The 12,637-nt window shown below is 39.1% G+C and overlaps 1 protein-coding gene across 1 annotated transcript in view; it reads left to right on the plus strand.

The window, feature by feature from the left end:
- DNAH8 (dynein axonemal heavy chain 8) overlaps positions 1 to 12,637 on the plus strand; it is a 243,812-nt gene that overhangs the window by 139,519 nt on the left and 91,656 nt on the right. The window contains exons 61-66 of the mRNA XM_087817239.1: positions 615 to 737; positions 2,376 to 2,506; positions 7,083 to 7,236; positions 8,539 to 8,703; positions 10,056 to 10,282; positions 12,026 to 12,144. Of these exons, the coding sequence (XP_087673365.1) occupies positions 615 to 737; positions 2,376 to 2,506; positions 7,083 to 7,236; positions 8,539 to 8,703; positions 10,056 to 10,282; positions 12,026 to 12,144 (919 nt within the window). The remainder of the gene's footprint in view (positions 1 to 614; positions 738 to 2,375; positions 2,507 to 7,082; positions 7,237 to 8,538; positions 8,704 to 10,055; positions 10,283 to 12,025; positions 12,145 to 12,637) is intronic.

A 12,637-nucleotide genomic window follows, 5' to 3' on the forward strand; every position in this document is an offset into this window, starting at 1 on the left:
ATATAACGTAAAACTATTTTATTCAACAGCAAAAATACGTAAAATATCTAGGAATAAACATGATAAAACTTTACTTGATTAAATGACAACACATCATTCTTCCTAAATTAATGCGTAGGTTTAATGAAGTTTGAAACAAGACTCCAGAGGGACTTTTTAAACAGGGTTACGTAGCAGAGTAATTCTGAAGTGCATGTAGATCAAGAAATAAATGGGGAGAAACAATTTGCAAAGCAAATGCAGGAATATTTATTTCAGAACAATTTGACTATAAAAACAATATTAAACTTCTTTTTATATTTTTAAAAATCTATAAATAATATTAAAAGCAAATGAAAATGGAGAAAAATATGGTTATATTCCAACCTTTATTACGGTGAAGAGGAGTTGGTGCTAGGGTTCTTGGAGGGACAAGCCAGGAATAACTTCATATTGGAGAGTTAGGTTTCAATGAGGCCTCTGAAAATGGAAATAATTGAAAGTCAACTAATCCATGAGATTTTTGGAAGTGCATTAGGTTTTTAAAATTATGTAGAATTTTGAGTGTCTTTACAATTGCTCCTTTCATAAATTTTGGATCTTACATATATTTTTCTGTCTTTCCCCACCCATAGGTACCATCCCTTGACTTTCTATCTGAAAAGCTCCAATTTTACCAGAAACAGTTCAATGAATTCATTAGAGGAACATCTCTTGATCTGGTGTTTTTTAAAGATGCAATGACTCATCTTATTAAGGTTCTAACTGTTGACTATTTACTGATATAAATAGATCATGTAACAGCTTAGTGAACTGCACAGAGACACTTCTTGAAAGAATAAACATATAGTGTCAGGTAGCATATAGAAGAATGCCCTTAAGTTGGGTTAGTTCACTGTCTCAGAAAACAAAGGCTTAATCAAAAACCCTTTGTTTGAATTCACCTGTAAGACAGCAAATGTTTCTCAAGAGAAATGGGTGGGTTTTGTGTTCAGAGCTTTTGACACTGAGTCAGTTTTACCTTCCTAGAAAGTAAGCTGGAGAACACTGTGAAGAAATATTCCCTCCTTAAATAATATTTTGATATAATGGGAATTCTGTTCCTCGTGGAGGAAAAGTTGATGCTTTTTAAAATGCTAGTCTCATGACTGGTTTACATATTAGGGGCAAACTGATGGGGAAAGGGAGTGTATAGAACTGATGAAAAAATAGAATCCAATTAGAGGCAGCACCAAAAAGGAGTATGGTTTGATCCAAGGCTGGGAGCCTACAGAAAGTTGTTTATTTGTAGATCAAAATGCGGTTTCTCCAGGAGTCAGAACACAGAGTAGAAAGGCTTGATAAAGAGGAAGCATTTAACTCTGTTTATTATACAGAATGGGCAAACGTAGGTTTACAGTTGTGAGTATGTGAAACAGAGTTTATTCTTGAATTAGTATTTATTAATTATTGCATTATTTTCTATACGAACAACTGTACAGTTGTCGTCTACAAAGTTGGTGAATTTCTAGCTGTCCTGGGGTTGTTTCACATTCAACAAGTAATTATCAAGTACCCACTATGGCTAGGTCCTGGGGGCCTGGGACTGTGTTCTAGGCACAAAAAATTAAAAGGAATTAACATATTTCAAAATATGATGATAGAATTAACATATATCAAGGTATCATTACTGCCATCTAGAAAGCTTGGACTTAAAAAATTCGTTTTAGTGGTGATAATGAATTTAGTGATCCATATAGACTTCCTTCCTCATCAGTGACATTCATATAAAAGATAGCTTTTTAGCAATGTCTTCAGTTGGCCTGCATTAGATTTGAACCACAATTCAAGCCTTATCCTCACTGAAAAATTCAACCATAGAAAAGCAACACGAGACTATGAAGGCTGTTTCTCTAATTCTTTTTCAACAAACGCCTTTCTGCCCCCATTGCAAGTAGAATTTTGATACTTGTAAAGAATTTTCATTGGGAGAGATATGGTAGAGGTAGCATTGTGATAGAGCCAGCTGTATAGGAAGTCAGTGTGTTAGACTGATGAAAATAAGCCAATAAGTCTACACCTTGTGCAGACTGGCAAAAGCAGCTCTACCACCCATTGAACTGAACAGTAAAAAAAATTACACACACACACACACACACACAGAGAACAGTTTTGAAATAGAACAGGAAAGATAATTTGGTCGGCTTTTGATGATGAAAATATGGCTGGGCAGGGAAACAATTTGAACTGGATAAATCAATATAAACTCTAATTTTTAAAATTCTGAGATCTATTATAAAAGGAAAATGTTTAATAAAGTCTGGAAGCCTACTGTCAAATCCTGGACCCATTCAGTGCAAGAAAATGAGTACGGTTGAATTCTATTTTCAAATAAATTCTGTTTTATTTCAAAACAGATTTCACGAGTAATTCGAACGTCATGTGGAAATGCACTGCTGGTGGGTGTTGGTGGCTCAGGAAAACAAAGTCTGTCGAAGTTGGCCTCTTTTATAGCTGGGTATCAGATATTCCAGATAACGCTGACCAGGTACGATAAAGTAAAACAAGGCAATATGTTTTTCTGTCGTTAATTTCTCCTGGGTAAAATGTTGACTTTTTAAAAAAAATACAACACAACACAGTTTGGTGTATTTTTTTTTAAGTAAAGTCTTCATTTAAGTGTGACATATATAAGGAAATGTACACAGGTCACGGGTGTCGCAGAGTAAGTACACCCGTGTAGCTAGCCCGCAGGTGAGACCTAACGTGTGTCTGGCACCCAGGAGCACCCCTCATGGCCTGTCCTGGTCCTTGCCCTCCCCGGGGTAACCATATGCGGACTTCTAAGCCCATTGATTAGTTTTGCCTATTTGTGAACTTTATATCAATGGAATCATACAAGACTTACTCTTTTGTATCTTTTCTGTTGCTTCATCCATGATGCGACATGTACCAATAGTTTGTTCATTCTTATTGCTGTGTAGTCTCCACTTTATCACGTATTACCACAATTTGTATATCCATTAATGCTGATAAATGTGTGGGGTTTGGGGGCAAACAGAGCTGCTATGAATATTCTTGTACGTGTCTGAGTCTGTTCCTGGAGACAGAATTGCTGGCTATAGAGTGTGCATCTGCTCAGTTTTAGTCGACCTGCGGAGTGGTTTTCAATGTGGTTCGACCAGTTTACACTTCCAACATCAGCTCATGAGAGGCTTAGTTCCTCCCTTGCCCGCCCTTGACATCGTGAATCTTTTTTACTTTAGCAAAACTGGTGGGTATCTCACTGAGGCTTTAGTTTGCATTTCCCAGAAGGCTCATAATGTTTAGTACATTTTCATCTCTTACTGGCCGTCTAGACAGGCTCTTTTGTGAAATACCTGTTTAAGTTCTTTGTTTATTGTTTTCAGTTGGAGTGTTGTTCTTTCTCTTATTGGTCCTTCGGAGTATTTTTCTGTATTTTGGATATAATTTCTCTGTGAGAGTGTGTATTGCAAATATCTTCTCCCAGTTATTGGCTTACCTTTTCAGTCTTAGTGGATCTTAATTTTAATGAAACTTAGTTTTTTATTTTCCCCTTATCTTAGTGCCCTTTGTGTATTCGTTTAAAATGTTCTGTTTACTCCCAAGGTTGTGAAAATAGTCTCCGGTGATTTTTTTCACTTTTATAGGTAAAATGTACTGTTTTTACATTTGGAACTGTAACTCATCTAGACTTAATTTTCTCCTAAAGTCTGAGGTAGTAGTAGTTAGGATTATTTTTTTCAATATAGATATCCAAGCTCCATTTAGTGCAAAGGTTATCTTTTAATTCTGCCACATCATAGTGTCATTTTCCCCCATAAATGAACTGATCATGTATTTGTCTATAGTCCATTCCACTGGCTTATCTATCTTTGCGTCATTACTCACTGTTTTAATTACTGTAGCTTTTTTGTGTGTCTCAAACAAACTTGTTGTTTTTCAGCATTGTCCTAAATATTTAGCACTTTGTATTTGTGTGTGTGTGTCTATATATATATATATTTTAGATCACTTTCTCAACATATACATACCCACACCACTGCTGCCCAATAGACAAAAATGTAACAAGGTACAATTATAAGAGCACTTTAAAATGTAAAATATTTAGAGATTAATTAATTAAAGTTAATCAGTTGTGAATATTTAAAAATTGAGAGATTTCACATAAGTAAACAAAAATATTTCTGACTCCTCTTGAAATAATTGAAGGCTCTGGCAACATTGGGCCTACATTCCTTGGTGGCTGGAGCTGAGCAGCAGCTGCCTCCTTAGCTGGAACATGCACTCCTGCAATTTACAGAGACCACAGCAGCTCTGCCTCACTTACCGACATTACCTGCCAACTCCTGTAGGTGTCTGTGATCTAGGGCAGGTGGCATTGCCAACATGCCAGTTAGAAATGACAGAGGCTTAAATTAAGGCAGGTGTGTTAACTATCTTTTCTTGTTTTCTGTATTCTTGACACTCTGGCATTGGGACCTTGCTGACTGGGGAGAGACTGCTTCTTCAAGGGACAGCCCAGAAACGTGCCTTTCTTATGTAAACCAACTGGTCTAGAGCCTGTCCTCTGAACACCACCTGTATCCGGCCTCACGCTCCAGGAAGCAGTAGTCCTCTGTTTGCCCTGATCACAGGAGTTAAGGACCAGTCCACTAGGGATACAATCTGTGCCCCAGAGCCTGCTGGAATTATTCTAACTAGCCAATCCTGAGGCTGCTCAGCCTGCCTACCTTTTCCTTTCTCATAGAAACTACAATAAAGACTGTCGGTTGTCATGTCCTCACTCTGCTGTGGACCAGCCCTGGTGCTTCCCCATGGGGCCCTGTGTGGTGTGGCACGCCCCTCCTGTTTCCAGGGATCTGCGAGTATAAACTTCTTCCTTGATGACAGTCCTTTCCACGTCTGCATGTGTTACCATCCCTGATTAAATAGAATCCTGGGCACATTGTAAAATAGCAGGGAGAGTGGGAATAGAGAGCAGTCAGTGGGGACAGTTTAAAGTAGGTGGGATTGATAAGACAGTGCTTGATTGGATATGGGGTGAAAAAGAGGGAAGAGGAAAGAGCCTAGGATGACACCCTAGTTTCTCTAGCGGCATTTATCACACTGCGTTAAAAGCAGTGCTGGTTCATATTTCCGCCTCTTTCGCTAGGCTGCAAACGCTCTGAGGACGGGCTGCTGTAACCTTTGTCTGGTCTATTATTACTATAAAGTGAGTACTTGTAACTAACTGTGAAAATGTGTGTTGAACAAGTGAGTAAATGACCAGTTTTAAAGGAATAAAATGAGACTTCAGTATGTTGAGTGCATAGGTGATTAGACTTGGGTGCGGTGTTCAGGGGAGGGCCCTGGAGACACAAGTACAGGATCTCAGTGGTGAGACTGCTCTTAAGATAACGAGGAGCATGAACAGGATCAGAGTGAGAAGATCTGAGGAAAGGACTCTGGGGCCTCCCAGCATAGAAAACGGGGGCTTGCAAGGGACAGTGGCTGAGGAGAGGCAAGCCAGGAGGAGATCCGGAGGGGGAAGTCCAGAAACCAGGGAGGTGGAGAGTTAGCCTGAAGGCTTCAATTAAGTCAGGGCATGAAAAGTGGTAACTCACACTCGCTGTGTGAAAACTCTCAGTGGAGTGGGTGGTGCAGGAGCCATGTTGCGTGAGGAAGTAAAGTGGAGATAACGTGTTCAGAAGCTCCTCCAGAAGCCTAGCTATGAGAGAAGTGAGAGAGGCGTCAGGGCCCAGAGCGGGGTGTGCTGTGACTGTCCATATAGCTCAAAAACAATATATAATAGCCCGCTTAATTAAAAAACAAAAACGGCCAGAGTGGCTCTGTGACCTCATTGCCTGGTCGATTCTGAGTCAGGCCAGTTGGAGAGCAGGTTACACCAACAGCACCTGCCACCCGCCTCTGCAAGAAGAGCGCGACTGGGCTCCACTCACAGGCGTAGCAGCCCTTCAGCAAAGCATCTTACCAGTTTCTCTTTGTGATGAATTTCCCTCCTGAGATTTATTTTAAAAGGAGTGTATGTTCTCTTTTGGATGGAGTTCCTTTTGCCAAGGTCTGTAAGACTTTTTACTGTAGTGCTGCTCAGAAGGGGGTAGCTAGCCAATGCTCCTAGTTTAAAAATCAGCTATTCATTCAAGTTCACTTAAGCTACATCATTTCTAATGCCCACATCAACCTTTACAAATAGGTATTACCTTCCTTTTGCAGATGAGGAAACAGAGCTGGGAAATGTGAAGGAACTTTCCTAAAGCTGCAGAGAGGGGATCTGAACCCAGGCCCCTCTGGTTCTAGTGCCCATAGTCTTTCCATTACACCCTGTCGCTTACATGAGACTCCCTATTACTTGTACTGTAAAACCTCCTTCAAGTGAAGGTTTCTTTATAGTCTTTGTCACCAGTTTATTCATGAAGATTTATATACAGCACTTGAGAAAATGTCTGCTTTATTTTTATACCTCACATTGGCTCTGGTAGCACACACATTTAGTAGGTAACAGAGAAAACAGAAAAACAGAGACCAAGATCTTCATTTCATAATCTGTAACCACATAATTACAGCATTTCTATTATTTATATCCATTGCATAATGCATCTTTTCTGTAGGCTTTCCCTGTATCTAGCCACTTAATGAGATGCACAAATTACTACTATATATAATTTATCACTAATTTTATTTATAATTTATCTTAACTTTTTTATCAGTCCAAACTCATCCAAATTTCAAATTTGTTTTAGATGTTACACATGTATACCCTTGGGTAAAATCTGTTGCTGAGGACTGTCAGATTGCAAGGAACAAATGTTCATTTCCCCTTTCCCAGTTACTCTTCATGAGCCGCTTCTGGCCAACTCTTTACTTCTCTAGTTAAATACGACGTGTGTTTTGAGCAGTAGAATACAGCAACTTTCACTCTAATCTCTGTGTTTTAGCAGGCATTGGTACTTAATACCTCTTGGAGCAGGTGCAGATTATGCTCTGATCATCATGGGTTTTATTGTATTTTGAGATAAGTTATGACTATATATATATATATATATATATATATATATATATATATTCTTTAATTTTAAGTTTTTTACCACTTCTATTTTTAGGTCTTATAATGTGAATAATCTAACAGATGACTTAAAATTTTTGTACAAAGTAGCCGGGGCTGAAGGAAAAGGCATCACCTTCATCTTTACTGACAATGAAATAAAAGATGAGGCATTTCTAGAATATCTTAACAACCTGCTATCTTCAGGGGAGGTAGGTCTCAAAAGTAGAGGAAAAGCTCATATTTTAAAAATGTTCATATAATAGAAAAAGTAGCAATCCTTCAGCAACCTTCAGCAAGTGAGGCCATTTATTGCACGTTTTCATTTTAGAAATGATTAACATGAGATTTGGTAAATTTTTTTAAGTTCCTGGGAAATTAATGCTGCTCACCTCTAAATTTTTTGTATACTTTGTTCCATTTTAAATACAGTTGCTTATTTGTGATTCCAGTCTTCAATTTGATACTATAATTTATTTTAGGAGTAGCAAAGTATCTATCTATCTACCTACCCACCCACCTCCCTACCTAACAGAAGTAGAGAAGGGTTGGAAGAGTTCCGTGGGCTATAAGCAGATGTTGGTGTTACCACTCTGACCCCACTTGTATCAGCACTGCCATGACCACTCACACGTGTGGTACTTTGTTAGAAAGACTTATGGGACTCGGCATTTACTGAGACTCATGGTTAACGTTTATTAGAGCAACTCATTGAGAAGTCACAGCCAGACCAGTAAAAACAAAGGCAGATCGGGTGGAGACGGGAAATCCGTGTTCAGGCTGTCTCTGCCCCCACTAGAGGGGCCATCCAGAGTGTGCTTTTCCTCCAGCAGTGAAGAGCCGGACCACGTGCACTTGTTTCTTCAGGGGAGCCTGTCTGAGGCTCACAGGCCAATGGTTTCACAGGCGCTGGCCGTGTTGTCACTCCCTGTCTAGCCACAGGTGCCCAAATTCCAGGCTCCCAGAAGGAATGGAGATGTTCACCATCTATCCCAATGTTTCCATAAATAGTCTGGGCACAGTAGAACGACCTTATCAATTAGCAACTGAGGGGACGTTCCAAAGCCAGGTTCCCAGATGCCAGCCCTGCAAGCACACCCTCCTTAATATCAAGCTGCGGTGTCAGCTCTTCCCTGCGCAGTGGTGTCTGGATGCTGATTGGTGTATGAGCTGGTTAACTACCTTGGAGCCAGAGTTGAGACTGACAGTGACTCAGCACAGAGAGCGTCACTGAACATTTAAAGACATTATTGAAATGGTGGCAAGAGAGCGTTTTAGTGATAGCTATTTGAACAAAGGGGAACATAATTTGTTCCTGGTTAAACTGCTCAATCTGCTCAATAAATAGTTGCACTCTTGGTGATTTCTGGGAAACCAGCAGTTTAACTAGAGATGCAGAAAGAAAAGATGAAAAAAGATGACATGTAGAGGGGGAGAAGAGGACCAGACTTTGGCAGTGAACTGGCTGTGGGGAACTCTTAACATACAGAACACTGTCTGTCAATTCCTCAAAGATCTCCAATTTGTTTGCGCGGGATGAGATGGATGAAATCACCCAAGGTCTGATATCTGTGATGAAAAAGGAGCTGCCCCGCCACCCGCCTACCTTTGATAATTTGTACGAGTACTTCATTTCAAGATCAAAGAAGAACTTGCATGTCGTTCTCTGCTTCTCTCCAGTGAGTGTTTATTTTAGTTATATCTATGTAGGAGGAGTTACTTACTTAAATGAATTTTGATAGTTTGTTTAACTTCTGATGAGATGATTTGCTCAGAAACTTACATTTGTCACATTGAAATAAAATTAACGCTTTACTACCACCAATCTCCATGGACCAAAATCTCATATCAAAGTGTAATAATTTAAAGTATTCATCTTATTAGACATTATTGCATAGGCTACAACTTTCATTACCTAAAGATATAGATTGAGTTGTAAGGAATTTGGTGATGTAATCTTGTCCAGCTCTACCTCCAATGTAGACATACCACCTAGAATGTCCCTGATATAAGTTTGAACTGTCCTACATCTGTAGCTCTCTGCACTGTCCTTATAGTAGCCAGTAGACATGTATGGCTATTTAAATTTTAATTAATTAAAATTAAGTAAAAATAAAAATCCAATTTTTCATTCCACCTCCCCCATTTCAGTTGCTCAATACCTACATGTGACTGGTGACGACCATACTGAACAGCACTTATAAAAAATCTCCATCACCACAGAAAGTTCTGTTAGCTCTGCTCCGGGCGGGTGGGGGCTCACTAATTTATAAGGCATCTGCTTAATTTTTAGACAATGTAATAGCCAGAAAGGTCTTCTTTACAATCAATTGAATTTTGTCTATCTCCTCCCCTGTGATTCTGTTTCTGTCCTGTAAAATGAACCTGACCCTACTCCCACATACAGCTCCTCAGATTTGGAGAAAGTTTTTGCAGACACCCTAAATTGTTTCCTATTTATTTATTTATTTGTAAATATGTCTTTATTGATTTTAGAGTGAGTGAGGAAGGGAGAGAGAGATAGAAACAACAACGATGAGAGTCCTTGATCTGCTGCCTCCTGCATGCCCCCCTACTGGGGGTAGAGCCTGAAACCTGGGCATGTGCCCTGATGGGGAATTGAACCTTGATCTGCTGGATCATAGGTTGATGCTCAACTGCTGAGCCATGCTGGCCGGGCAATTGTTTCCTTTTTAGATCAAACATCTCCTATTCCTTCCGCTACTCCCACTTGGTCTAGTGTCCAGGCCTTTCACTATCCTGGGCATCTCTCTGGAAGAGTTCTCATTTGTCAATTTCCTCTTAAGAGGTAGCTCCTAGAATTGAATCCAAGAAAGCATATGTAGTTTTAGAAATGGGAAGAGTGTGGAAATATTGCCTCCCTTCATCTGGACACTTAATTTATTAATGCAGCCCAAGGTTTTAAAAAAATTGTGATGTCACACTGTTGGCTCAGCATGCATGTAACCTCTCTGTAGCTGATTTATAATCAGTTTGTGTTTCTAATGCATTCTGACTTGCACGTCAACAGGTTGGCGAGAAGTTCCGTGCCCGGTCTTTGAAATTTCCTGGCTTAATATCAGGTTGCACTATGGACTGGTTCAGTCGCTGGCCGAAGGAGGCACTGGTCGTCGTGGCCTCCTATTTCCTTTCAGGCTATAATATTGTCTGCTCTAGTGAAACCAAAAGACATGTTGTAGAAACGATGGGCCTCTTCCATGACATGGTTTCAGAGAGCTGTGAAAATTATTTCCAAAGGTAGGTGACATTGCATAGCAGTAAAGGACTCATCACACTGATTTAGCAGAGTCCCAGCTGCACTTAAATTTTTTCTGCTTTGATTTTCTAGTGATTATGTATTGAAAAGGTGGTAAAAAACAAGATTTAAAAATTAATTAGTGTCCATATTTAAGTACCTCTCTCCTTCCAGGCCTCAAAGTAACACATGCTTAATGAATTGCTTTATTTTGTTTACTTAATTTTTTGAAAATGGCTTAACTAGTCATTATAAACTATTTAAAATTAGTTTCTGTTCAAATGCATTATTTATTGTGATTAAAGAAGTGCACTGTTTTAAAGTTTCATTATTGCCTTCTGGTAAGAGAACATTTAGGTTTTGTACTTGCATCACTTAGTCTGATCAAGCGATGCATATTTCATCATGCTTTTAGGCCAAATAATTATGAAACAAAATTGTAACTGGCTGTAGGAGAATCTACTCACTAAAAGCATCAATGGTGTTCATAGCGAAAACTGGCATCAATGGTTTAAAAATACATTGCTCCCGCGCTCCAAACATGATAGTCCCTGTGTACGACTGGCAGATTTCTGTAGCAGTGGGCTTCTCCCTTAGGGTTAATGGATGGGCTATAGGGGTGCTGAACCCACCAGAAAGACTCTGCCTGTTTTTTTGCATAGAGACTCTGGGAAACACTTTCATTGCTTTTCCAGGGGGTACGTATCTCACAAAGTTTATGAAAAAACTGTACCTAGACCACCCCTCTTGAATAGTTCTAGATGATCTCCTGGATTCTTTTGGTGAATTCATGTATATTAATTTTTATTGTTAGGAAGATTTTCTTTTTACCTCATTTGAACGTCTCCTGCTACTATTATCTGTAGAGAGAAATTCTTACCTTCAACAGCTACAAAAACCCATGTATATTTTTGAAAAACTTATTGTATTTTTCATATCCTCTCAGGTTGTAGAAGTTTATTCTGAATGTAATATTTATATAACACTTTAGTGACAGTCATATATATGCCAAGTTCTTAAAATATTTTTAATGTTAAAAATCTTCTGAACTCTAAAAGTGCACATTAATATAAAAGCGAAAATGATTTTACAGTATGTGTGGAACTCTTCTTTGACTTGAGTTTCTCCTGTATAAAATTATTATTTTTATTTAATTCTATTGTTAAATATAATTACTATACTAAAGCCCATAGTGAGGTAAATGTTTAACCAAGTGTGGCTGTTCTGATTTTGAGGACAGCTCAGGGGGTCCGGTGAGAGGCCATTTCTCACTTCTGGGAGCCCACCCAGCTTGCTCCTAGCAGTGAAGAGGTATGTAGCCAATATCAGTTGAATGAAAACAGACCGCTGTACAAATTCACTTCAACCACTTCACTTGTCTCTGATATTTGTACAGAATCTTAAAGTTTGCAAAGTGTATTTACATATGCTATTTATATTCTTTTTATCTTCACAAAATTCTGGCAGGTGTAGAGCAGTGATTCTTTTCTCAGTTTCCCAGATGAGGAAACAGAAGCCCAGAGTTGGGTAAGAGTAGAGTCAAAGATCCCAAAAAGGTCAAGATAAGATATTTAGTGTTCTCACTATATCATCTCTAGGGCAACCACTCACAACTCCTGCCCCCTTGCTAGTGACTCTCTCTTGGGACTCACCCCGATTTCACAGTGGGAAGAGCATGTGTTCTGATGTTTTGGGGAGTCTACCAGAGTGGCAGAGATGAAGATCACTTTATATTCCACTTTCAGGTACCGCCGTAGAGCACACGTGACTCCCAAATCTTATCTCTCGTTTATAAACGGTTATAAAAACATTTATACTGAAAAGGTGAAGTTTATTAATGAACAAGCTGAACGGATGAATATTGGTAAGCAGAATGGAATTATTAAGGGCTTGTGTGATAGGGATCCCAACATTTTGTTTGGTGGATATTGTTGTGTTTGAAAATGAAATACTGACTTTATTGTTAGTAATAGAGTAATAGAGTGAATGCCCTTAAGGGTTTTTTGACCTGTCAAACTCTGGGCAGAATAAAATTTGAACAGGTGGCCTGTTTTCTCTCTAGAACCATTTCTCCCAGCTCCTTCAACTCTGGGTCCTCCCAGCTGGGCAGCAAGTCTCCAAAGTCACTTGCAGACGGGAAACAGCTAGCTCTTGGGAACTGACCACAATTTCAATTTTTGGTTTCATTACAATTTCCCTCAATTTGTATAAACTTTGTGATGTTCATGCTTCTCAGATTTCTAACAAAAGAAAAGGCAACACAGAAACAAAAACAAAAAGAGAGAGTTTACCTGAGTGATGGTGTTCTGAGTGTTCAGTATATATAAGTAAAAATTGGAATAGATTATAGGTCCAGA

Source organism: Miniopterus natalensis, chromosome 5 (genome assembly GCF_054644295.1).
Source record: "Miniopterus natalensis isolate mMinNat1 chromosome 5, mMinNat1.hap1, whole genome shotgun sequence".
NCBI lineage: Eukaryota > Metazoa > Chordata > Mammalia > Chiroptera > Miniopteridae > Miniopterus > Miniopterus natalensis.